This window comes from Manacus candei, unplaced genomic scaffold (genome assembly GCF_025592945.1).
Source record: "Manacus candei isolate 608988 ecotype Guabito, Panama unplaced genomic scaffold, ASM2559294v1 h1tg000096l, whole genome shotgun sequence".
Taxonomy (NCBI): Eukaryota; Metazoa; Chordata; class Aves; order Passeriformes; family Pipridae; genus Manacus; species Manacus candei.
The window spans coordinates 217292-242917 of record NW_026138144.1 but is presented as its reverse complement, the minus strand read 5'-3'; the positions used below and the strand labels follow the sequence as shown (position 1 = coordinate 242917).

The 25626-nt window shown below is 50.0% G+C and overlaps 2 protein-coding genes and 1 long non-coding RNA gene across 14 annotated transcripts in view; 2 read left to right on the top strand and 1 right to left on the bottom strand.

Annotated features, from left to right (window-relative positions):
* Positions 1 to 9739, top strand: part of CDC27 (cell division cycle 27) — a 32640-nt gene extending 22901 nt beyond the window's left edge. For 5 of the 9 annotated variants that reach the window (XM_051768697.1, XM_051768696.1, XM_051768695.1 and 2 more), the window contains 4 exons: positions 211 to 339; positions 3138 to 3212; positions 4726 to 4906; positions 7026 to 9739. In XM_051768697.1, the coding sequence (XP_051624657.1) occupies positions 211 to 339; positions 3138 to 3212; positions 4726 to 4906; positions 7026 to 7108 (468 nt within the window). In that variant the 3' untranslated portion in view covers positions 7109 to 9739. Of the gene's footprint in view, positions 1 to 210; positions 340 to 3137; positions 3213 to 4322; positions 4332 to 4725; positions 4907 to 7025 lie in introns of those variants that run through there. The other 4 variants (XM_051768700.1, XM_051768699.1, XR_007899984.1 and 1 more) reach the window with 3 other exon arrangements.
* LOC127461190 (uncharacterized) overlaps positions 1 to 25626 on the bottom strand; it is a 67260-nt gene that overhangs the window by 4200 nt on the left and 37434 nt on the right. The window lies entirely within an intron of this gene.
* The window catches only part of KANSL1 (KAT8 regulatory NSL complex subunit 1), a 102375-nt gene continuing 91716 nt past the window's right edge, over positions 14968 to 25626 (top strand). For 2 of the 4 annotated variants that reach the window (XM_051768689.1, XM_051768686.1), the window contains exon 1: positions 23837 to 24266. The gene's annotated coding sequence lies outside the window, so the exon portion shown is untranslated. Of the gene's footprint in view, positions 14985 to 15480; positions 15693 to 23836; positions 24267 to 25626 lie in introns of those variants that run through there. The other 2 variants (XM_051768688.1, XM_051768687.1) reach the window with 2 other exon arrangements.

Below are 25626 nucleotides of genomic sequence, written 5' to 3'. Positions count from 1 at the left end.
GCAAGGCCTTGGGTGGGGAGAAGGCTTTGGGGTGGAGACAAAGTGGATTTTAATTCCTGTGAGGAAACCTGTTAAACCTTGGTCTAGAATTGGGCCAATGTTTTTTTAAAGGATCAGAACATAAGCAAACAGAGTGAAAAAGGCTTGTCCCTGCCTGGCAGCTGAGCTGTTATTTCCCCATTTCAAAGTTGTTCTCCCTTTCTGTGACAGGTCCAACATGCACTGAAAAAATCTGAGAAGGCTTTGGACACGTTGAACAAAGCCATAAACATCGACCCCAAGAACCCCCTATGCAAATTCCACAGAGCCTCGGTGTTGTTTGCAAATGAGAAGTACAAGGTGAGCTGGGGAGCATCAGGAAGAGCCTGAGACCTGTGAAATACTTGTTTTACAAAGTGCCACCTTCACCAAGGGAACTGTATTAAGTTTTTTCATTGTAATAAAATCTGGGGGCAACAGATTTTTATTTTTTATTATTCTAATTATTTTATTATTCTAATTATTTTATTATTCTAATTATTTTATTATTCTAATTATTTTATTCTTCTAATTATTTTATTCTTCTAATTATTTTATTCTTCTAATTATTTTATTCTTCTAATTATTTTATTCTTCTAATTATTTTATTCTTCTAATTATTTTATTCTTCTAATTATTTTATTCTTCTAATTATTTTATTATTCTAATTATTTTATTCTTCTAATTATTTTATTATTCTAATTATTTTATTATTCTAATTATTTTATTCTTCTAATTATTTTATTCTTCTAATTATTTTATTCTTCTAATTATTTTATTCTTCTAATTATTTTATTCTTCTAATTATTTTATTCTTCTAATTATTTTATTCTTCTAATTATTTTATTCTTCTAATTATTTTATTCTTCTAATTATTTTATTCTTCTAATTATTTTATTCTTCTAATTATTTTATTCTTCTAATTATTTTATTCTTCTAATTATTTTATTCTTCTAATTATTTTATTCTTCTAATTATTTTATTCTTCTAATTATTTTATTCTTCTAATTATTTTATTCTTCTAATTATTTTATTCTTCTAATCATTTTATTCTTCTAATCATTTTATTCTTCTAATCATTTTATTCTTCTAATCATTTTATTCTTCTAATCATTTTATTCTTCTAATCATTTTATTCTTCTAATCATTTTATTCTTCTAATCATTTTATTATTCTAATCATTTTATTATTCTAATCATTTTATTCTTCTAATTATTTTATTCTTCTAATTATTTTATTCTTCTAATTATTTTATTCTTCTAATTATTTTATTCTTCTAATTATTTTATTCTTCTAATTATTTTATTCTTCTAATTATTTTATTCTTCTAATTATTTTATTCTTCTAATTATTTTATTCTTCTAATTATTTTATTCTTCTAATTATTTTATTCTTCTAATTATTTTATTCTTCTAATTATTTTATTCTTCTAATTATTTTATTCTTCTAATTATTTTATTCTTCTAATTATTTTATTCTTCTAATTATTTTATTCTTCTAATTATTTTATTCTTCTAATTATTTTATTCTTCTAATTATTTTATTCTTCTAATTATTTTATTCTTCTAATTATTTTATTCTTCTAATTATTTTATTCTTCTAATTATTTTATTCTTCTAATTATTTTATTATTATTATTTTTAATTTTAAAAAATAATTTCTGTATTTATACCTTATATATGTTTAATTTTTTCAATGTTTATGTTGTTATTACTTTATTCTGACCCATTATCATGAGCTTATACTAAATTACCAAAAAAAAACTCAGCAAGCTGCCCCATATCCAGTTACAGCAACAGGAACCAGCTATTTCAAAGGTTGTGTTATGGAGGGAAAAATCAGAAGCTGAGCAGTTTTGGGCTGATCCCTGATGACCTGAACCCTGTTTAGAAGAAGAGAAGATCTTCCCACAGTCCCATTCCAGTGACTTTTCCTCTGACCTGTTTTTTTTGGCCACAGAAAACAAACCTCAGTCTGGTTTTTAAACCTTGCTTCAGAAATGTGTGTGCACATGCAAAGGGAAAACTTGACTTAGAACTTCTTTTTTTAATTCCTAACTGAATAAATTAGTTACAAAATGTGTTAAGATTAAGGACTTAATTGCCCATTCATAGATTGTTTTCAAAATGTAAAAGCAGAGGAAAAATAAATATAATAGTCCACTATCTTATTGCCCTTGTGCTGGTGAAGGAACTTTTTGACCCTGGTGAAGCAGTGAAATAAAAGATTTGGGCTCTTTCTTTCCCAGGCTCAGACTTACAAGACTGAAGTTGTGCTGTTCACATAAACTGCATAAAACTTAATGAACTGTCTTGGCTTTTAGCACCAGTGCTGAGGGAACTTGGACAGGGGGATAAATGTTGCTGCTGTTGGGTAAAGAAATGTAGGTTTACACTTTGATTTCTGTGGCAAGCCCCAACTTGAAATTGTGTTCACATGAGCAGGTTTTAGGGGATTGAATGGAACTTTTATAACTAAAACCAATATTTATTTCTAACTGCAGACTAAGTGTTTTTAGGTTGAATTTCTTTGTGATGCCAGGTGACTGTCACAGCAGAATAAGGAGCTCCAGCATCAACAATTATTTTAATAGTAAAGTAGAAGTCTGACTAAATATTTTGGGTTTCAAATGCATGATATAAACACAGTCTTTTGTAGAAGTCCCCAAAATGCACATTTAAACCCAGAATTTTTCAAAAGCATAGGCTTGAGACTAGCACATACACACCAAAATACATCCCTGTTATGTTTTAGGAGTTCCACTAATTATCCACTGTGAACACCCTGCCAGCTGCTTGTCTTCTGCCCTGTTCAACCTTCCTGGGATCAAGACATTTTATATCAGTTTGGGTATTGTAGGAGACCAAAGCCCAAAAAGCTTGCTCTGTTTCTGCAATAATGGGGCTATAACATGCTGCAAGTTTTAAATGAGAAACTAATGGAAAAGGAATTTTAGATGCTTCTCATGAGACTGTGCTGTTGTTCTTGATGGAATAAGCTGGATGGAAATGCCAACATTAATTTCTTATTAAATTAATAAGTCACAGTTTGGTGATGTCACAACTGGTTGCAGATCTCTGGCCTGTACTCACTACACTTTTTTTTTTCCTTCCTTTCAGTCAGCTTTACAAGAACTTGAAGAATTGAAGCAGATTGTTCCCAAAGAGTCTCTTGTTTACTTTTTAATAGGAAAGGTAGGTAAAACCTCACTGTGATCACAAGTTCTTTGGTTTCCTTTGCTGCTTAATGAGAAAATGGGATGCCTGTCACTAAGCTGCTTCCACTTGGAGCAGTATTCTAAAAATTCCCAAAGCTTTAAATAAGGCTTAGTGCTCACAGGTTTATTATGGATCAGCTTTTAAATGCAGAGGACAGTTAAAGAGAGCTGGAGGCTGTTCTGGGATAAAACAAACCAAGAGAAAAATCACCCAGGCCAGTGTTACTTTTTGCCTGCTTTGATTTCACCACTGTCAACTGAAAAGATAATTCATTTTAAAAAGCTTTCCTGGAATGGCCTGGGTTGGAAGGGACTCTAAAGATCATCCAGTGCCACCCCCTGCCCTGGGCAGGGACACCTTCCACCAGCCCAGGTTGCTCCAAGCCCTGTCCAATCTGGCCTTGGACACTTCCAGGGATCCAGGGGCAGCCACAGCTTCTCTGGGCAACCTGGGCCAGGGCCTCCCCACCCTCCCAGGGAAGGATTCCTTCCCAGTGTCCCATCTAACCCTGCCCTCTGGCAGTTTGAAGCCATTCCCCCTTGTCCTGTCCCTCCAGGCCCTTGGAAACAGTCTCTCTCCATGTTTCTTGTAGCCCCTTTGGGCACTGGAAGGATATAAAATACATATAAACTGATCTCTAAATTGGTCCTGATAAAGATCCTTCACTGAAAAGGGACACATGACTGTGTCATCAGCACTGCATCTGTCCCTGGAAATGGAATTCTGTCCAGACTTGGTTCTTAGAACATCAGTGATGTTAGCAGTGCAGATCCTGAACATTTGGAGGGGTAGCCCATCCACCAGCAGAGTTGGTTATTGGCAGGTGTACCTATTAAATATTGAATCACATTCCAGTGCATTGTGTCAGAAATCCTGAATAAGAAGTAATTGCATTTTTTTGTGTGTGAAATGCCAGAGGAGTGACGTGGTGACAGAAATCCTCCTTTCCCACCCCCTCCTCTGCTATGGAGCTTTAAACAGCTCCTGCAGCTTTCTGTACTTGGAACCAACCAGACAAACCTCTGGCACAGTCCTGGAGAACTCTCAATCAGCAAGATTTCTTTATTTTTTTTAGAGTAGAGAGAGATTAAAAGGGTTTGGGCTGAAATGTGTTGACTGGTGTTTGTCCAGGAGTAGCTGGACCCCTAAACTGACATTAGACTTGCCATGTCTTGATGAATTTAAATACTTTCACTGTTTAAATGTTTAACACAGATAAATTATTTGCTCATCTGCCCTTAATGATAAGGAATCAGTGAACTGCTGGTTTAATTTAATTTTTGGATGGAAATGCTCTTTCTACACATACTTATTATTTCCTTTGGGACTCATATAATAACTTTTTCATCCTTCCCCTCTCTTGTTTTTCATAAAACACCAGTTCACTGTGGCTTGGTACATTTGTTGCCCAAACCTTCAAGCAGCAGCTTTGTGTAAATGGAGCCTTTTCTGCTTTTTTTTTTTTTTTTTTTTTTAAATTGATTTTCAGGTTTATAAAAAACTGGGTCAAACCCATTTGGCCCTAATGAACTTCTCCTGGGCCATGGACTTGGATCCCAAAGGAGCCAACAACCAGATCAAAGAGGCCATTGATAAACGTTACCTTCCTGATGATGAGGAGCCAATAACTCGAGAGGAGCAGATCAGTGAATGTTACCCCTATGAATCAGGTTTGTATTCCCAACCCCTGGTCATTTAAGGAGGTTTTTTCCACTCAGCTGTGGGAAGAATCCCAGGTTTAATAAGTGAAACGTTCTGCTCAGCAAATAAGAACTCCAGAGGCTCTTCCTTCAGCAGGATCCCTTCATTTTTCCTACTCTGGGACGTTTCTTTAGGTGTATTAGGACAGAGATTGTGAGAACTGTAAATTCCTACAAATCATGGGGGCTGTAATATCATCCCAGGAGAGCAAGACCTTCCCAGGGCTGCAAATATTCCATCAGAAAGCATCAAATCATTTCCGAGTAACTGAATGGCAACTGAAATTTGTCTGTAGGGGCTTTGTCAGGAGTTCAAAATGGATGTTGGGTGAAAATACTTGGTGTGCTAAACATAAAAGGTGGCTTGTGATGGAAGCCATGGAAGCAGTTTGGTTTGAATGAAGAGAAAATAAAAACACTTTGGGGAATAATCCACAAAAAGGAATAGCCCAGGTTTCTCTTCTCTTCTCTCAGCTTTTGATTATGAGCTTAAATTGCTTTGACAGTCATAAGTGTTGACCTCTTTGCAGACTGAAGCAGAGACAGAAAATAAATGCTGATAAGCAATTTAATTCTTTTCCTGAAAAGAGGAAAATATAGCAGGGTTGGGATTCTTTATTAATAAACATATTGTCCTGCAATTCCAGATCCTCAGCTGAAAAAGTAGGAAAAGGTGACAGTTGTCTATCACATTGATTTTTTTTTTTTTTTTTTTTTAATTGATCCTGTGTGCTTTTTGATATGGGAAACTTACCCTGCACTGCTCTTCCTGAAGTATCCATCTTTTTTTTTCCTGCTGTTGGAACTGGGTTAATTTAAAGCCCCAGCTCACTGGGGCTGAGCATGTTCTGACCAGGAGATGGAGACAGAGACTGGAACTGCTGAGCAGCACCAAAAAAAACCCAAAAACCAACCAACACCAAAAAAAACCCCAAGGAAAAAAACCCAACAGCTTAATTTGTCCAATAAATGTAAACAAAGTCAAAGTGCTGGGCTGTGTGCCACAGTCCAGCCTCCCTGACTGTGCAGAGAGACTGTCCCAGAGTTCCACAGCCTCAGCTGAACGACTCTCTTGGGATACATGAGACAAACTGAAGTAATTTAAGGTAGTTCTGGGCAAAGGGGGAAATTGTTTGGAATATTTTGGGTAGTTTAAGGCATTTTGGGCATTAAATTGCCCCCTGGGGGACTGACTGTGTCTGTTGTGCAGAAACCTGCAGTGTTTTCTTTAAAGCAGTGAAGTGCATCTGTGTTTCTCCACATGAAACAATTGAGTATTTGGGAATTTACAGTTCATTTCCTCGACTGTGCTCTGGAGAGCAGAGTCCAGTCACGTTCCTGTGGGGGAAGAACAACCCATCATTAGATATTTGCCTTTGTTCTGACCTTAACAGGCACAGGAGTTAAGTATTTAAGGGTGGCCTTAGGTACTGTGTGCCATGTTCTGTGTCAGGGGAGCAGGGAGAGCTGCCCAACCCTCCTGAGGTGATTTTGGGATCCTCCATGGATCCCTCCCTGAGCAGTGCTGGAGGTTGCAGGCATTTAACAGAATGGGGACAAACAGTGGGTTTGTTAATGTGCTTTGTGGTTTATTGGTGTGTACTTTGTGTGAATTCCTTTGGAAATTCATTTAGGATCAAGGAGCAATGGGTTCAAAGTGAAAGAAGGGAGATTTGGGTGAGATATTGGGAAGGAATCCTTCCCTGGGAGGGTGGGGAGGCCCTGGCACAGGTTGCCCAGAGAAGCTGTGGCTGCCCCTGGATCCCTGGCAGTGTCCAAGGCCAGGTTGGACTGGGCTTGGAGCAACCTGGGCTGGTGGAAGGTGTCCCTGCCCATGGCAGGGGATGGACTGAGATGAGCTTTGAGGTCCCTCCCAACCCAAACCACTCTGGGTGTCTGGGATTTCTTTAGACCCCTTCAAGCTGTCAGGGCTCAGTTTGTGAAGGAAAACGGGAGAAGCCACATGGCTTTAAAACAGAGGGGGGAAGCCTAAACCTGTTGCTTTTGAGGTGCTGGAGCAGGCTGTGGGGGGATCCTGGCAGTGGAGCAGCCCCGTGGGGTCTGACCCTCCGTGTTCCTCTCCCCGCAGTCGGCACAGACGAGTCCCAGGAGAGCAGCATGACGGACGCGGACGACACTCAGCTCCACGCGGTGGAAAGCGATGAATTTTAACCTCCAAGAGCCACTGTCTGAGCTTGAGTGTGTGTGACTGGTACTGTCGTGTCCTCCCCTTCCTTCACATCCTGGGTCTTCACCTCTCTGAGCCAGCACTGTCGTCGACCTCCACTGACACCACGAGTGCACCTCAGCCCCGACCTGTCCCAGGGGTCGTGGCAGTGCAATATCCAGCTGCTGCTGAGTCTCACTAGTTGGCTCTTACACATTTATCAAAGTGACTGAGGAAGAAATGCTGGTTTTGGACTCCCCTTTGCTGGAAAAAAATATCATGGAAGACAGACTTGTGGTTTGCTGTATGGAAGGCAGTAGATGTGGGGATAGTACTAATGACGAGGTGTCTTGTTCTTTTTCCAGAAATGTGTCTTAGTTTGGGTCTTTCTTGGTAAGCAGAGTGCTGAACCTCATTTCCAAGTTCTCCAAGGACAGTGGTGACAAACAGGACTTTTGCATATTGTAGTGTTTAACTTAAATGCCAGGGAGTGTCCATGACCTTAAAGCTGCAGTGTCTCCAGTGAGCAAACACAGGACTGGGAGCGTGTCCCACCACGGAAAACACCCCGTGGCCCTGCTTAGAGTGCAAACTGCAGGAGAATCACATGGCAGGATCAAAGCTTTCATCAAATGCTTTCATGTTCTAACCATGAATTAATTTATTCACCCGGTTTGGGAAAGGTCAGTGTTTACTTTGTACTTGAGTCAGCACCACCTCGCTTCGTTTTTCGTACACCCCTTGACTTGTTCTTCCCCTCTTGAGAATAAAAATTAATAAAGGGCAAAATCAAGAGACAAATGAGATACAAGTGTAATGTGACAACATCAAACCCTTAATCCTGAGAGACTGGGAAGACTGTGGAAGCCTTAATACAATCAGAACCTTGGTCCAACACCTCAAATAACTGTCTCGGGTTAGTATCTCATTAGACCTGTGATCACTTTTAAAACTCTTTTGTAAAGCGTGGTCCAAGCAGGATGCAAAAATGTGCAATTATCAGTCTTTTTCCTTATTTTTTTTTTTTAAGCTCTTCTTTCAGTTTCTCACTCCAGGAACACTTTCCTTTTCTCCAGGGGCTGTTTCTTTGAGGAGGAAGCTGCACCACGTTAGCAAGTCCAAACTGCTCCCTGTAGCCTCCTGCAGCAGCAATTTGCCCTTTGTGCAGTGATGACAAAGAAAGTGTATGATATAAGCAGTTTTAAAGAGCAATTTATGCCTAATAAATTGGGAATGATACAAATTTCATAGCAATGTATTTGTTGTGATCAGTCTTAATTTTTTTTTTAAGATCTGTTAGTTTTTAGGGGTCTCTTAGTTACCTTTACACTTCAATTCCTTTTAAATTATCCTTGTACACAAGGGACATCTTCTGTCCCAGCTCCTCTCTGCTCAGAAGCCACATGGACACCTTTATCCTTTGAAAAATCATTCCCAAGTTCAGAGCAAAAAAATAGAAATTCTCTGGTTCGTTGGTGATTTTTGAGGTAGGAGGATGAGCAGGGGAAAACAGGCTTTGACTCCCCTCACAGTGAAAAGGAATCTCCAAAGTCTGAGGAGCAATAAGACACTGAAGGAGGTTTGTGCCTCTGCCCCATCCCTGTGCTGGGCTGGGGCTGGAAGGTCGAGGGAGTGACTGGAAAATCACGGCTGGTTTGGGCTGGATGGAGAGTTCCAGCTCTCACCCCCCTTCCTGGGGCTGCAGCTGCTGGGGGTGATTCCCCTTCCTGCAGAGTCTGCCCCGAGGAAGGCTCCGGGCTCAGGTTTCCTGAGGGGCACCTGTGGCACAGCTCAGAGTTCCCTGTGTCTCTCCTGGGGTGGTTTTCCCACCCAGCTGCAGCTTCCCAGCACATCCCTGGCGTGGAGGAGTCCAGCAGCACCTCACAGTAAGGTCTGGAGGCAGCACTTGTGGAATGCCACTAATTAATGTGTTAATTGGCTTCCTTTTGGTTCCCAGCAGGTTTTCCAAAGCAGGAGGAAGCAGGTGCTATTCCCTTGGTAACCAATGGTGGTGTTTAGGTGGGGACCAGAGATCTGGGAATCTAAAGGGCTTTTTCCCTTCTGTTCCCTGAAAAAATGAAGTAAAACTTCCAACCCTCTGGAGAAAGCTCTTAATTCAGCTGGGATCTGACGAGGGCATTCACGTTACCTGCAAGATTTAATACATAAAACCATCCCTGGCTTTCCATGTACATCATACCTGGAAGGGATTTTCCTTTTTTCCCCAAGAATCCCGAGTCACATTTAGCCCTTGCTGCTATTTTACCTTCTAAGGAGAAACACAGAATTATTATTGAATGACTAAAATTTGGCTCTTTGAGGAGGGACAGGGAGGAAGAGTCCAAGCATGGAGGCACTGGCAGCCAGGTGAGAGCAAGTGTCCACTGAAAAGAATTAGGGAACTGTCATTTTCTTACAACAAAACTATGGAAAAAAAAAAATGCAAAGTGTGGGTGTGGTGTTACTATTTGCATTGAAACAATGTAATTTGTCCTTTTTTTTTTTTTTTGGCTTTTCTTGACTTTTTATTTCGAAAATTGTACAGTCTTAGGGGGGAAAAAAAAAGTCTTTTCTGTTAATATATTTGCGATTCATTAAAGGATGTGGAAAATCCAAATAAACTACTTTTAAAAGCAGGTTTAGCCCCAGGTGCTTTGGGATGGGGGGGTGGGATTTGTCCTTCAGGAGGTGGAGAAGTGTGGCAGAGGTTGGGAAGGGTTTGAGGACACACCTCGTGGCACACGGGGGCTGTTTTCTGTCCTGGGGTACCTGGGGATCCACCTGTCACCTGGATCTGCCCCAGGCTTCCAGTCAACTGGGCTGGGGTGGAATTTGGGGTGAGGGTGGGGGTGTTACACCTGAGGGAAGGACGTGGAGCTGCTGGGGTGAGTCCAGAGATGCTCCAAGGGCTGGAGCCCCTCTGCTCTGGAGCCAGGCTGGGAGAGCTGGGGGGGTTCACCTGGAGAAGAGAAGGCTCCAGGGAGAGCTGAGAGCCCCTTGCAGGGCCTAAAGGGGCTCCAGGAGAGCTGGGGAGGGACTGGGGACAAGGGATGGAGGGACAGGACACAGGGAATGGCTTCCCAGTGCCAGAGGGCAGGGTTAGATGGGATATTGGGAAGGAATCCTTCCCTCTGAGGGTGGTGAGGCCCTGGCACAGCTGTGGCTGCCCCATCCCTGGAATTGTTGCTGCTTCCATCCTGCAGCGACAGGAGATTCAATAACCTGGGCAAGGAGTGGGTTATTTTTATTTTCACTTTCTCCTACCTGCTGTAGCAGCTCCCGACGCTGTGGCTGCAGCTGCTCAGTCAGCAGAGGAGTCATCCCTGTCTCGTGCTTCCCGAGCTTCCCAGGAAGGCTCGTGGCTGTGCCGGAATTCCTCCTGCTGCAAACAATCACCTCGGATTAAACCTCTCACCGCTCGTTTTCCCCCGCGATACCAACCTAATCCAGCGGGTTTTGAGCGCCGGGTTTGGCTGGGAAAGTGCCTCTGAACTCAACCCTTTCCCAGCTGCCTCCCGCTGTTTTCTCCCGCGTTTCTTTGGATCCCGGACATTTATTGTTGTGTCTCACAGTTCAATTCTCCGTAGCCAACTTCCCGCCCGGCAGCAGGAGCAGAGTTGTTCTTCCTGTGTCTCGGTGGCAGCGTCCCCGTGTCGGCTGGAATTTGGGTGATACCGGCTGGAATTCGGGTGATCTCGGCTGGAATTCGGGTGATGTCGGCTGGAATTCGGGTGATACCGGCTGGAATTCGGGTGATCTCGGCTGGAATTCGGGTGATCTCGGCTGGAATTCGGGTGATACCGGCTGGAATTGGGGTGATACCGGCTGGAATTCGGGTGATACCGGCTGGAATTCGGGTGATATCGGCTGGAATTCGGGTGATGCCGGCTGGAATTCGGGTGATACCGGCTGGAATTCGGGTGATACCGGCTGGAATTGGGGTGATACCGGCTGGAATTCGGGTGATACCGGCTGGAATTCGGGTGATCTCGACAGGAATTCGGGTGATGTCGACAGGAATTCGGGTGATACCGGCTGGAATTCGGGTGATGTCGACAGGAATTCGGGTGATACCGGCTGGAATTCGGGTGATGTCGGCTGGAATTCGGGTGATACTGGCTGGAATTCAGGTGATACCGGCTGGAATTCGGGTGATGTCGGCTGGAATTCGGGTGATCTCGGCTGGAATTCGGGTGATATCGGCTGGAATTGGGGTGATGGAGCCGCTCGGGGCCGTTCGGAGCCGGGCTCGTCCCGGTGGTGAACCGGAGCTTTGTTAAGCTGAGCTTTGGGTGCCTCCAGAGAAAGGCAAAGCGTTGCTGGCATTGATTTATGAGCTGCAATACATCGTTCCGGGGTGAATCCCAGCCATGCAGGGAACACCGGGAATTGTTTGTGCCTCAGGATTTCCAGCTCGGGGATGTTTTTGGGACCTTTATGGACACCCACAGCTTAGTGGGGCAGCACACTCTGTTCTGTTGTTCATCTCTAACTTTGCTGCTGCAGCATCGTCCTGCTTTCTGTCCCTCTGTCCAAGTCTGTGACTTTATTTGAGCATGAGCTGATCCAGGAGCAGGAACTGCTTCATCTCCATTTTTAATGGAGCAGAAGAACAGGGTTTCTAAGGCAGGGAGCCCTGTGTTCCTGATCCTCCGAGGATCAGGGTTTAAAATTCTGTTAACACAGGAAATAAAACTTTCTCTGCTTCTTTTGCTGACCCGTTTTTCAAATCAGTGCTTGTGGAGCACTGGATTTGTCTGCTAGTTTGGGTCCAACTGCTGTAGAAACCCTGGGAGATGCTTCTGGGTGAGCAGGGACAGGAGGGGACCCTGTCCCTTCCTTGGGGTCACAGCACTGGACCCGACAGCAAACACCTCTCCAGCCTCTGTGTCCTCCCTCCAGCTGGGCAGAGTCATGGAGCAAATCCATGATTTGGGAATGCCAGAGCCAGAAAAGCCTGTGGAGGTGGAAACAGGACAGAGGAGGGTGAAGGACACTGAGGAGCTGCTGCAGCAGAGACCTGAGACTGATGAGAAGTGGGGGAGTGGGCACAGCAGTGACAGGTGGGACCTGGCCTGGGGGGATGTCCCCTCTCCAGAGCCAGCTGGGCTGGTTTGAGGCTTTCCTGGGTTTCTCAGCACTTCAGCAGGAGCTGGGTCACCCCCAGTGCCTCTGCAGCCTTGTGAACATGGGCACCAACACCTTCCACAGCTCTGGCTGCATTTCTGGTCCATCCCTCAGGGTTCTGGGGTCCTGCCAGCCCCTCGTGTCATGTTCTGACCTGTTTCCATCTGGGATCTGCTCTCCTGGCCCAGACTGTTTGACTCAGCCTTAAATGATGGAAGGATTTCAAAAATCCTGATGGCACAATAAGGGAAAGTGTCAGAAACACCTCCCAGATCAGAAAAAAAACCCCACAACATTCTCAAAGGTCATTCCATCAAAACTACCACAGAAATTCACATCCAGAAAGGTGCCACATGTTCCTTTCTGACATTCTTTGTTCAGTTAAATATCTCCTGTTACCAAATCCAGCAGTTCATATCCACCTACGTGTGGAACAACAGAAATCCTCTGTTGCCAGGATGTTTGGAAAATGAGCTGAGGGAGACAAGAGGATTAGTTGCTACTTTCTGCCTCTTTTGGATTCTCATGTGTCTCAACAGATTTAGAGAAGTCTCTCTCTGGCAGGTGTTCCTCCTCAGTCCCATCGCTCTGTGGGAGCAGCTCATCCACTCACCTGCTTTTAAACACTTTGTCACCTGCAGAATATCGTCATATTCTGGATTTTCCCGGATAACCAGGAAAAAACAACCTGGTTGCAGCCACCTTCTCTGGGGAGGGAGGGCAAGGACAGAGTGTGGGGATGGTGATGAGGCTGTTCTGTTTGGGGCATCCACAGCTTTAATTTAAATAGAGGAGTTCAGTCACTACATTGAGTGGGGCCACAAGTTCCCCGTGTGCCCCCTGCACCAGAATTGGTGTGGAAAGTTCCTTTTGGCCCTGAAACAGAAAAGACTCTATCTAAGAACAAGTGTGATAAATCCTCTGCCAGTGAAGGAATTTTCCTGCCTCCCCACACCGGGTGAGTTCCCCACGTCCAGCCCATCCCTTGTAAAGTCTCCAGGTGTGTTGGTGTCTCCCTCTCCATCATCACTGTCCAGTGGATGGACAGACCTGGACTTTGGGGAGCTTCAGGGGCAAGAAATCAGAGCTAAAACCTGATGCATCTTGGCTTCCCAAGGAGACAAAAATGGGAATTTTCTCCTTTAGTCCACCCAGCAGAACTCTCCCCAGCTCCATGCTGGGGATATTTTATGGTGGTACAAACCATCCCAGGGATTCCTGAGCAGGGCTTTGAGGATAAGGATGTCATCTGCAGAAATGTATTCAGAGCATCTCAAACATCCTTCTGCTCCTTAAATGGGTCTTACAAAAAGGAGGGAGAGTGATTTTTACACGGCAGGTAGTGACAGGATAAGGTGGAACTGTTCTAAACTGAGATAGATTTAGATTAAACTTTATGAGGCAATTCTTTACTCCGAGTTTGGTGAGGCCCTGGCACAGGTTGCCCAGAGAAGTTGTGGCTGCTCCACCTCTGGAAGTGTCCAAGGCCAGGTTGGACAAAGCTTGGAGCAACCTGGGCTGGTGTCCCTGCCTGTGCCAGGGGGTGGAATGAGATGGACTTTGAGGTCCCTTCCAAGCCAAACCATTCCATGGTTCTCTGATCCTCTCCCCAGCTCCGCTGTCCCAAAGGGAAACAGCAACTCTGTTCTCACAGAAGGACCATCAGTGAGACGTGAAGGAGCTGAGCTGGTTTTCAGCCTGCGGGACGTGGAGTTGGGCCTTTAATTTCAGTTAAACCCGGCCTGTGACTTGGATAAAAACTAAAAGGCAATTGAAAAACTCAACAGTGGAAGCAGAGGAAGAGCTGCACCGCTGTGTCCCCCCGGCCGTGGGCAGGAGAAGAAGCCACTGGCAGGTTTTCCATGTCTGAGAGAAGAAGGTGGTGCTGAGATGACCCGGAATTCGGCAGCGTGTGGCTCACGAGGGACCGAGGGGCTGCTGGTGGGTGGTGTGGGTCGGATTCCGAGGGGCCCATGGCACAGTTTGGGGCCAGCCTGGCACAGCCAGGGGTGGGGGGCACACGGGCAGTGGTCCCCTGGTGTCCCCCGCGGGGCAGAGGGGAGGACAGGGCGCTGCTGTCACCCACGGCTGTCACACCTGCGTGACACCCGCCCGGTGTGCTGTGTGGGACGGCGGGACACGGGGCACCCGCGGGACACGGGCCTGGTGCCACCCGCGGGACACGGGCCCGGTGCCCCCGGCGGGACAGGACCCCCCGCGCCGCGGGGTCACCCCCGGCCCCTCCGCAGGTCCCTCCGGTGCCGCGGGACCCTCGCCCCGCACGGGGCACGAGTGGCCTGCGGCCCGCGGGACACCCCGCGCGGCCCCCCGGCCCCGGCCCGCTGCCACCCGCGGGACACCCCCCGCCCCGCGCCCCCCCCGCCGCCCCCACACCCGCACCCCTTCGCCCCCCGCCCCGCCGCTCCCGCGGCCCGGCCGGACCCTCGGCTGCCCCGGGGGGGCTGCGCAGCGCCCGGACCCCCCTGCGCGGCCTGTGCGGGTGCGCTCGGGGCCGGGGGGGGTCCCGGCCGGGGGGGGTCCCGGGGCGGGGGGGGGTCTCTGGGCGGGGGGGTCGCGGGGGGGGGCGCGGGGCAGGGGCCGAGCGGCGGCACCGCATCAATCACCGACCGCCCCGCCCCCCCGGCCGTGATTGACGGGGCGGCGGCCAATGGGGCGCGCCCATGCCCCGCGCGCAGCCAATGGGCGCGCGGGGGGGGCGGAAGGTGCCCGCTTGAAGGCGGCGGAGCGGCGCAGGTACGGGCGGGCGCGGCGCGGGCGGGGGGCGCCGGGCACGGCCCGGGGGTCGCCGCCCCCTCCCCACCCCGGGCAGAGCCGCCCCCGGACCCGCGGCCCCACCGTCCCGCAACTTGGCTGCGGGGGGCCGGGCCGCGGAGGGGCTGGGGAAAGGCGGGGAGGGAGGGAGGGAGGGAGGAAGGAGGTGGGGGGGCGGGTCCCCCCTCCCCACGCAAGGGAGTTGCGGGTCGGGGGTCGCGGGGGGCGCAGGGCCCGGGGTGCGGGGGGAGCTCCGCCCGCCGCGCTGCCCCCGGGGGGCCGGGCCCGGCCGGCTCCGTGCGGAGCGGGGACCCCCCCCCGCCCGCCCCGCGCCTCCATTTTAGCCCCGGGAAGCGAGGCCGGGCCCGGGGGGCTCCCAGGAGGAGCAGAGGGAGTGGGGGGCTCCCCCCGGTGCCCCGCGCCCCCGGGCCGGCCTGCGAGCGCTGCCGGGCCCGGCCCCGCCGGCCGGCCCGGGGCGGGATGGAGGTGACGGGGGAGAGGGGCTGCGGGGCCCCCCCGTGACAGCCCTTTCTCTCCCGCAGGTCCCGGGTTTTCCCACCCCCCGGAGCACAGAAATAAGGAACTTGTGCCCCCCTGCCCGGCGGAGGCTGGGAGGACCCCGAGGCCACCCGTGTGCTGCCCACCTGGAGCGCAGGTGTGAGGATGGGCCCGGCCGCGATGCCCACCCAGGTACGTCCCGCCCGTGCCCCCGGCCGGGCCCCGCTCGGCGCTGCCCGGACCCCGCTCCGGCCGGGCCGGGGGTGCCGGGGGGTGTCGGCAGGAGGGGTTTGGCTTCTGACCCTGCAGGATGAGCCCTGCACGTAGTTTCTTGGCGGATGCAGAACTTTAAGATGGAGGTTTTGGGGTTTTGGCTGAGAGTGTGGATTCATCCCGTGGGGGTTTCTCTCTCCAAAACCATTTCAGTGCCCACATGTAGTGGAGAGATGTGCAGGCTCCTCTTGGGAGCTTGTGTGTGTGTGTTTACAGGTGTTACCTGTCCTTGCGTGCAGGAGTGTCGAGACATCAAGGTGTGACCTGCCCAGAAAAAGAAAGATCTCCTACTTTTTTTTCTCTCTTTATTGTGTGCATCCTTAAACCCCAGGTTTACATTGATCAGGTCCCTTTAATTTGCTGATATTCTCTGGCTTACGTAGGTATTTATGATGTCAAAAGAGTTTTTTGTGTGCACCTGTCAGAGGGGTCTTGCCTTTTTCCCATGAAAACCAAAGGTCTAAATGTGGGTTTTCCTCCTCACATTTCCATGTCTCTGGTTTCCTCATGTATGAGGCACCTGTAGGGTTTCTGGGTCTGGAGTGAAGCGTGGTGAGGGTTTGCTGATGCTTCTCTTGAAAAGTCACCTCTTGCCTTGCTGATGTTGTTACAGGTTAAACTGTGTGTCCTAAACACTCAGTCTAGTTCTGTGCAGCTGAATAAAACCTGAAGGGAAGTGCTGAAGGGAAGGATATTTCCTTCTTTTCGTAAATCTACAAGCCAAAGCAGACTGACTTTAGGTCAATTATGGAGGCTGAATTTAGACAAATTCTCTTGTAATGGGAAAACCAAAAATATTTTCTCAATCCCTTCACACTGACCTTAGACAAATCTGCTGTGGTATCTGATCTCCAGTTGGCCAACACAGCAGCAAAGGCTCTTAGCCTTTGTACACAGAGTAACAGGGAGTTGTTCTGTGGGCTTTGAGAAAGGAATTAAACCCCTGTGTTGTGGGTTTTGGAGGTTATCAGTAAACATCTTGGAAATCTGTGTTCCTGCAGCTCCTGCGATGCTGGGGGGAATCCGGAGAGAACTAATCTGGAGCCTGGTCCTGGTTTCCAGAGTGCCACAGGCTGCTGGGGCTTGGCTCGTGGCTGAGTGGAGCCTGGCACCCGTGTGGTGCTCGTGTAGCCTGGGGTGCCCTGAGCCCCGTGTGTGCCCAGCCAAGGAGGGGCACAGCGGCCACAGCTCTGCCTGGCAGAATGTTCTGGTTCCCAGTGTGGCTCCTGGGCCTCTTCCTGCAGCCTGGAAAACTCGGGAGGAGTAGAAAAGCAAGATGTAAGGGCGCTGAAGCCCTTGTGGAGTGGAGAGGTGGTGCCAGTGGCCGGGGAGGCCACGGGTGGTGCCTGTGTGTGCAGCCTGGGCACTGCAGAGAGACCCCAGCTTGGGGTTTGGGAGGCCCTGGAGGGTGTCTCTGATGGAGCAGGTGAGGGAAGGGGACATGGGAGGATCACACCAGTCCTTTTTGCTTCGGCAGGAGCCGAGGGGAAAGAGCTGTGCCTCTGGGGGTGCTGAGGGGGGGTTGTGTTGGGCTGTTGTGTCCACTCAGCATCTCCACTTAAGAGGCTTTTGCCTCTTGTGGTGAGGGTCTAGTTGGACCTTGATTTTTGGAGTGTGTGACTGAGTCATCTGTTCCTGTGCCAATTGCTTTACCTGTGTGATTAGGAGCTGTTTGAGGGCTGTCCTGGCCTTGAGTTGTGCTCAAGATCTACCACCCAATATTATTGTCAGAATTTATGATGCTTTATTATTACAGAAGAGACTGACTCCATCATAGCCCTTGAGTTTTGTAAAGCCTGTTACCTGCAGCTCCTCAGAGGGGAGGGAGGTTTCTGGGAGCAGGAAGGTCTGCCTGGTCCTTCCCAGGAACATGCAGACTGTGCTGCTCCAGGGCTGGCTCTGCCATGGCCACAGGAAGGGGACTCCCTGCCTTCTCCTCAGCGTTGCCATTTCCCTGTGGTTGCCTGGGCACTGATCCTCCCATGCTGGACCTGTGATAGGAAGTGCTGTTGGTAAGGAGAACCTGTAGGGACATGAGTTTTTCACCCATGAGCTTTGATTTCTGGCTGTGTTGCTGAGGGTGTGAAGGCAGGTGGATTTGTCCGGGGCTGAGGAATTTGTGTGAAGCCCTGAAACTCAGGGCTCAGACTTGCAGGTTGTGTTATCTCTGGAACAGGAGGTCTCAGAGCACAGCCCTGATCTCAAGGGCTGGTTGATTCTTCAGCATGACCAAAGGAATAAATAATCTAATACCCTGCTTATCAGCTCTGATTCAGTCTGGTGAAACTGCTGCTCCTGCTCCAGTTTGGGATTAAACTGAATCAGGAGCAGCTACCAACAGAGTGGTAATTTTCTCCCCCAAGTCTAGAAATCCAAACAGCAGTAGAAATGTTCCAAGTGCCCTACAGCAGAATTAGAAATTAATTCTGTTAGTGGATCTGAGGAAAGCCGTGTGAAGAAGATGACTGTGACATGAACCAACAAACAGACTCAAAACTGGTGTCAGTGTTGGTCGTGGCAGAGGGAGAGTTGTCACCTCCCGGGGTCAGCAGGGACTGGAGGCTGGATTTGGGAGTTTTGGGTTTGCTGTTGGCTCACTCAGGGAGCTTGAGGTGCAAGACTTGGTGCAGGTTGAATCCCTGGCAATGTTCTGTGAGCTTCAGCCATGGCTTGTGGATAAAGGAGAGTGGATCAGGACTTTCCAACTGGGAGAGGGAGAGAGGGTTGAGTTGTGCAGCAGGAATAAACCCAGTCTCCCTCTCAGCCCTGTGCTGGTAGCACACCAGTGCTTGTTAACCAGTTGCTGGGGTTTTGCCCAATTCTTCTAACTTTTATTTACATGAAAGCTTACTCTATTTGTCTATCACGTGGTGGACCCAAATATTACCCCAGCAGTGGAAACACAGTGTGAAATGTCTCTGCTGTAAATACACAAACCCATCAGGATTATTTCAGTGTTCAGGTTTGAAAGGGCTGTCCCCTAAAACTCCATTAGCCTCTGTCTCATGGTTTTATGAGACATGGGCTTTAAATGGTCAGTGCAAGTTAGATCACATTTCCCTTTCCTCTCCCATGATACAGCTACCTGAAATGGGAGGAATGCAGCTTTTAAAGGTGAGCTGTCACCTTACTTACTCTGCTCTTCGTTTCTATTTAATGTTACTGCTTGCATCATTAAATGTCTGGGGTCACAGAGTGTGTTCTGCACAAATCATCCATAAAGTATTACCTCAGTTCCTGCCATCACAGTGTTTCCTGAGCAAATATCCATCAAACCTGGGATCTGAGGCTTATCCTTGCCCTTCTTGTGCAGTTTCATACCTGTGTTTTGGATGGATGGAAGCCAACATGGTAATATTTATGGCAGGTCACGGGCACCTACGTGATACATGATTACAATTAAATGTAGATTTGGATGCTTTTCCCTCTGCAAGTTGATAAAACCCAGCTATCACTCCCCAGCTGGAGTAACAGCTTGAAAATTCTGGGTGTTTTATTGTGGGTACTCAGCCAGATGTTCTTCTCCAGGAAGTGTTTCTCTGTGTTCCCCAAACTGGAACAAGTAGAAATTCCCATGAGGACTCTGTGAAGCCTCTTCTGCCCAATGTGCCTTGGTCTGATGCAACAGTGGGGAGTATTCCAGTGCTTTTTGGCAGGAGGAGACCAACGCCTTTGGCAGGGACTCAAACACACAGTGGTGAGGTTTGTTACCTTCATTAAACAGCCTGACATTCTCAGCCACTCATCCCTATGGAAACCATGGGAATACATTTCACAGCACAGACCATACATAGAAACATGCATGGAAACCTTCACTGGTTTAGAGTATCTCATTAGGGTGTCACAGGAACAAATGCCCCTCGAGTTCACTGCAGTTTAAATAATTTCCCCCTCATCTGCTTGTCCTGAAGTGACCTGGGTGACCTTGAGAGGTGCTGATGGTCTAGAGAGTAAATACTCCAATATGAAAACAAGCACTGAGTGACAGGACAAGGGGGAATGGCTTCCTACTGCCAGAGGGCAGGGTTAGATGGGATATTGGGAAGGAATCCTTCCCTATGAGGGTGGGCAGGCCCTGGCACAGGTTGCCCAGAGAAGCTGTGGCTGCCCCTGGATCCCTGGAAGTGTCCAAGGCCAGGTTGGACAAGGCTTGGAGCAACCTGGGCTGGTGGAAGGTGTCCCTGCCCATGGAAGGGGGTGGAACTGGATGATGTTTAAGGTCCCTTCCAACACAAACCATTCTGGGATTCTGTGTTGTCCTTGGAATTCTGTATCAAATGGCTCAATCTAAATCATCAAGGGGGTTTTCAATAAGCAGTTTAACTTAGATCAATCACTCAGCTTTTTTGGCTGCATAGTAGTATATTCATTTCCTGTTCTTGTCGAGGAAACTAAAATTCCATTGATCCAGAAGTCCCCAAGGAAGATCCAGGTTTGTAGCTCACCTTAGGATATGTTACTTGAACAGATGATACCTGCCTGATCAGGGAGGGGTTGCTGAGCTCTGCCAGCCTCTGTTTGCCTTCAGGTGCCTCCACTTTCTGTTTTTTAAGAACTTTGCCCTTTTTCTTTCCCTTTTAGTGAGCATTTTCAGAATAGGTGGCTGGCACATTCTAGGGAATGTCTTCCTTACCATGATTCTGGGGAAGGAGAATATCAGGAGAGCAGTGATCACTGCAAAGGTCTCTTGTTGCTGCAGCTTATCTATATTTAGCTTTAAACCAGGCAAGTCTTGCATCTTCTGAAGCCTCTGTGGCCACTGACATTTGAGCTTGCTTTTTGTTAGGATGAGGTTGCAGGTGAAGATGCAGAAGTTGTGGTGGTATCTGCAGGGTCTCATCGCTCTGTTCTTGGGTGGCCATCACCTTTTCCACCTTCAGGGTGTTTCCCAAACAGGGAAGGCAGGCTCAAAAGTCTCTGCAGGCTCAAAAGTCTTAAATATTATCACTTAAAAGTGTTAATGTAGCTTTATGTACAACTGTGCACATACTTATTGTGCAGAGACTGTTAAATTTCTGAGGCAGGTGCAATCAAAGCAAGTCATGAGGATTAATAGGTGGGAGAGATGAGGCAGCAATCAGGTTAGAGGAGCTGGGTACACAACTCTCACCAGATGTTGTGGTTTGTGTGTTCTGGATAGAGGGTGATTCATAGGAGGACTTAAAGGATGATGCAGTAAAAATGTGGATTCACTGGGGAGAGCTGTTCTTGTTCATTTGGAGCATCTCAAGAGCAGGAACAACCTGTGTGAGGGACTTGTGGGTGGGGGTGCCTGGTCCAGGAGTTGCCAGGTGACCTGGAGATGTTGTGGCACAATTTGGAGTGGGAAATGGAGCCTGGAAGGGCTGAAGGAAGGTACTTGTCAGAGGCCAAAGCTGTATAATTTTGGGCTGCACAGCAATTTTTGCTACATCATCTCCAGATCAGGCTGGACAGTGGAAGCTGCAGCTGTGTCTGTGCTGCAGGAAGATCCAGACCTGTGCTGGACTGTCAGGCAGGAGATCTGGGCTCTTGGTCAGGTGCCTCAGCAGAAAACTCTGCACTGCAGAGTCAACAAAAGATCAGAAACTTTATTGCACAGGAAGTTCTTTTTAACTTCCTCCACAACAGATTGTCCCCTCTCTTCTGCTCCAGTGTATAAAACCACATTTGTTGCTACTTCTGCTTTTTAGCTGAGCTGAATTCAAGGTACATTAAAAAAAAAAACAAATCAGAAGTTTGCATGCCATTGTAGGGTCCTGTGTCCTGTGTTCCTAAAGAGCTCTGCAAGTGTGGTGAGCAGATCAGGAGAGCGTGTGGAGCTGCTTCTGAGTTCATCGTGCAACTGTCTGTCAGAAATGGCATTTTTTTACCCTTAAGAATAGATTACATTCTCCATGTGACCCTGTTCTGTGCTGGATGTGGGGTTGCTGATAACACACTGCCCTGCTGCCCTCCTTGGCACTGTTTCCTCACTGACTAAAAGCCCAGTTCAAGGTCCACACACTTTTTTTTCTTTTTTTTTTAAGGTTCTGCATGAAAGTGCTGAGAGTGGGGTAACTGGTGTGTTGGGATGGGGAATGGCCACGAGGGAGGGGACAACTGGGACTGCAAGGGACAGCACAGGAGTGGAGCTGGCTGTCTGTAGCTCCCTGCCAGGGCATAAAACCCACCATTGGTCTTGCTGCTGTCCTTAGTTGGACATTTTTCTTGGAAAAAACACTTAGGTGTGAGCTGAGTTTTGAGCATTTGTATGGTGAGCAGTCACCTCTGGGGTGGTTCTGGCTGTGAGCCCAGGTGGCCACACAGGCCCGTAGAAAAATGATGAAATATGTTGCCTGTGCATTTCCTGACCCCAAAAAACCAGCTGTAATGATGGTTCTGTGGTGATTTGTTAAGCAATGTGTTGGATTTTAAAGAGCAGCAGCAGTGTCTCGACCCTGTATCTCCAAATGCTTTTTAGAGGGGAGTGTTCAGGCACCAGGGTGGGATTGTTGGGGTGTCCTGTGCAGGGCCTGGAGCTGGACTGGATGTTCCCTGTGGGTCCCTTCCAGCTCAGGATATTCTGTGGTTGCTTTTCCCCTTGAGTGGTGGTGGGATGTGAAGTAAGAGGAGGAAATAAACTTGCCTCTGTGTGCTGCATAATCCAGACCAGGACTGGCTGTACTGGCTATGGAGACAGGATTCATCCTTACCTAATCCTGCAGCCGAGCAGGACAGGTTTTTTCTCTTTAAACCCAACTCCCCGGGGCAGGTTCTCCTCTGTGACAGAGCACAGAGCTGGCACTGCTGGAGCTTTTTCCCTTTGCAGGCAAACGATGCTATAAAGCACTTTTTTTATTGGCAGAGCTGCATTCCTGCTGTAGAGGCAGCACAGCTCTAGCGAGGGGAGAGCTGAGTGAGATCTCAAATCAAAACCCACGCCGGAGCAGGGGGAGGGCCTTTGCCTTTCCTGGCAGGAATATCGAGCGGGATGGTGGCACCCTGAGTGTGATGGGTGAAGGGCTTTGTCTGTGCTGGGGGACACTCGGTGTGACCCTCCTGCAGGCGGCCAAACCGAAGGTCAAAGCGGTGAAATGGTTTCTGCAGTCCCAAGCTAATCGTTCGCTGCTCGTGGTGTGTCCTGCGTGTGGCCAGACGGAGTTTGGAGAGGAGGGGGGGCAGGAGGAACCCTCTTTGCTGGGCTGCAGACGTGCTCCTGAGGCTTCCAACCCCGTGTCTCCTCAGGACATTGGCCCAAAATCCTGTTTGTAGCATGGGGGGCTGCAGGTTTGGGGCTGCGGGAACAGGGATAGCTCCATCCGGAGCCCTTGTCCTGCGGGGACACCCCCAAATCCGGGCTGGATCGGGGTGTCGGGGAGTTTTGGAATTGCCATGGAATCTTTAGGCAGATTTTCTGGGAATAAAGCTTATATTCCCAGACCGGGAACGGGAGACGAGCCGGCAGAGATGTCCCGGTGCAGCGGGTGGAGATGGGAAGAGCACGATGTGCTATTTTGGGGGGGGGGAGAAACACTTGAAACAGTGCAAGTTGCCTTTTAAATTCTTCTTCCAGAGAGCGGCTTTTCGGTGACAAAACCCCACCCCGTGCAGTCTGTGTTCCGGGGAGGGGATGGTTATCCCGGCGGGTCCCGGCAGGGCGGGGGTCTGTGTGTGCCGTGTGTGTCCCCCGGCAGGGGAGCGCCCGCACTACAACTCCCGGCGTGCCCCGCGCGGCGCCGCGCCGGCGGGCGCCCCCTGGCGGGCTCCGGCGGCAGGCGCAGCCTCCCGCAGCGGCGGGCGGACAAAAGGCGGCGGGTCCGCCCCTTCCCCTCCCTCCCCTCCCCTCCCCGGCGGCGGCGGCGCCCGATGCCCGCCCCTCCCTCTCGCCCTCCCCTCCCTCTCCCCCTCCCCTCCCGCACTGCAGCTCCTCCGCGCGGCCGCGGCGGGCGCTCGGCGGGGCCCCCCGGGCTGCGGGCGGGCGGCGGGTTGCGCTGCGCGGCGCGGCCGCCGGGGGCGCTGCGGCGGCTCTTCCCCTCCCTCCCCCCCCCCTTTACCCCCCCGCCTCCTCCCCGTCCTCCTCCTCCTCCTTCCCCCCGGTGCATTCTCCGGCTGACGGGAGGGGGAGGGCAGGGAAGGAGCCCGGCCGCCATTTTCGAGCCGCGCCGCCGCCGCCGCGCTCGCCCCGGAGCGCAGGGGGGGGAAAACCGGGGCGCGCCGACGAGAAGCGCCGCAGCGCCCGCTCCGCCCAGCGCTCCGACCCGGGGGCGGGGGGGCCCCGCTCCCCCCCTCCCCCCCCATCCCCCCCCCTTCCACCAGCACTGCGGCCGCCGAGCGAGGAGAGCCGGGCGAGCCCATCCCCCGTTCCGCCGGGGCGGGCGGGGGGGGCCGCCGGGGGGTGGCGGCGGCGGCGCCGCGGCTGCCGCCCCTCGTCCCCGGAGAGGCGGGGGAAGCCCCGCTCGGGTTTGTTTTGCGAACTGCGCCCGTTTCGCCGCGGCCGAGCCCGCCCGGACCGCGCTCGCCGCTCGTCACGTGGTAAGTGCCGCTTTCGCCCCGCGCCCGCTTCGCCCCGCGCCCGCCGCGCCTCCCCCGCCGCCCCTTTGTTAGAGCCGCCGCGCCCCGCCGGGCCCCGCCGCCGCCGCGCCCCAACTTCTCCGCACCCCCTGCCTCCCCTTCCCCTCCCCCGGGGCGGCGGAAAGTGCGGGGGTCGCCGCGGGAGAAGCACCCCCGCCCCCCCGCGCCCCCCCCTTGCCCGCACACCCGCACCCCCCCAACCCCCCCCGCCCCGGGGAACCGCAGCACCGGGGGCGGCGGCGCCGCTTTAAATTGAAAATTCCACCCCCGGGGGTCCCGCAGGGTCGGGTCGGGGCCTCTCACGTGGCCGCGCTGCCCCCGGGGAGGGGAAGGGACGGGAGGGAGGGGAAGGTTGGGGGGGGGGGCACCGTTCCCTAACCTGGGGGAAAGGGGTTGGAGGGGAGGGTGGGGGGGGACACACGCACACACACACACACACGCGAAGTTTTAAAAGTAAACAGAAAAAAAAAATTTAAATTGCATAACCTCAAATCTTGCAAAACGCGGGGAAGGGAGCGGGTCCTCCCGCGGCCCCAAATCCGGCTGGAAAATAGGAGCGGAGCGGTGCCGGTAATCCCGGTGGGCTGTCACCGGCGGGAGCCGTGTCACCCGGGCGCTCTCCCTGCTCCCGGGGTGCACAATAGCGTCATTTTCCAGGTGGCTTCGAGCTCCAAAACCATTTCCCTCTATTTACTTTCCGGCCGCGTATTTTGTATTTTATTTATTTCGAACCGATCCAGAATTATTTTCCCCCAAACGAGCTGGAAGAGTCCGGCTATCCTGAAATGCTTGCTGTGATCCCTACGTGTGTTTACTTCCATCATGGGATTAGCATCTTCTAGTGCTTGATTACGGAGAAATTCCCGTCATTTGGGGTATAAATGGGGGTCAGGTAGAAGGAAAAAGAAAGCGGTAATTATATCGGGAACTAACCTCGTTTTCTCCCCAAAGATCAGACCCTCCTTCCGAACGGAGGTGTCATCCCTTCGCTCCTTAAATTTGTGTCCAGGTGGAGCAGAAGGCAGGCACTCCATAGATTATATTCCCTGTTATGTAAAATGCACTTGAATGACAAACTGTAGTTTTCCATGAAACCGGTCAGGATATGGGAGGAACTGCAGGTTTTTTTATTTGTTTTGACTGACCATTATATTTTGAACTGGTTTGGGCCACGGCCGTGGTGGTGGTTACATCATGTCATGTGTTGTGTACAGGGCGCTTTGTGCCTCTAAAAATAAGGTGAGGACAAGGCCCGTTTCTCCGGGGTGGGAAAGTCGGGAAGGACTTTTGTGTGGGTCGGTCCCGCTGCCAGCGGGGGGGA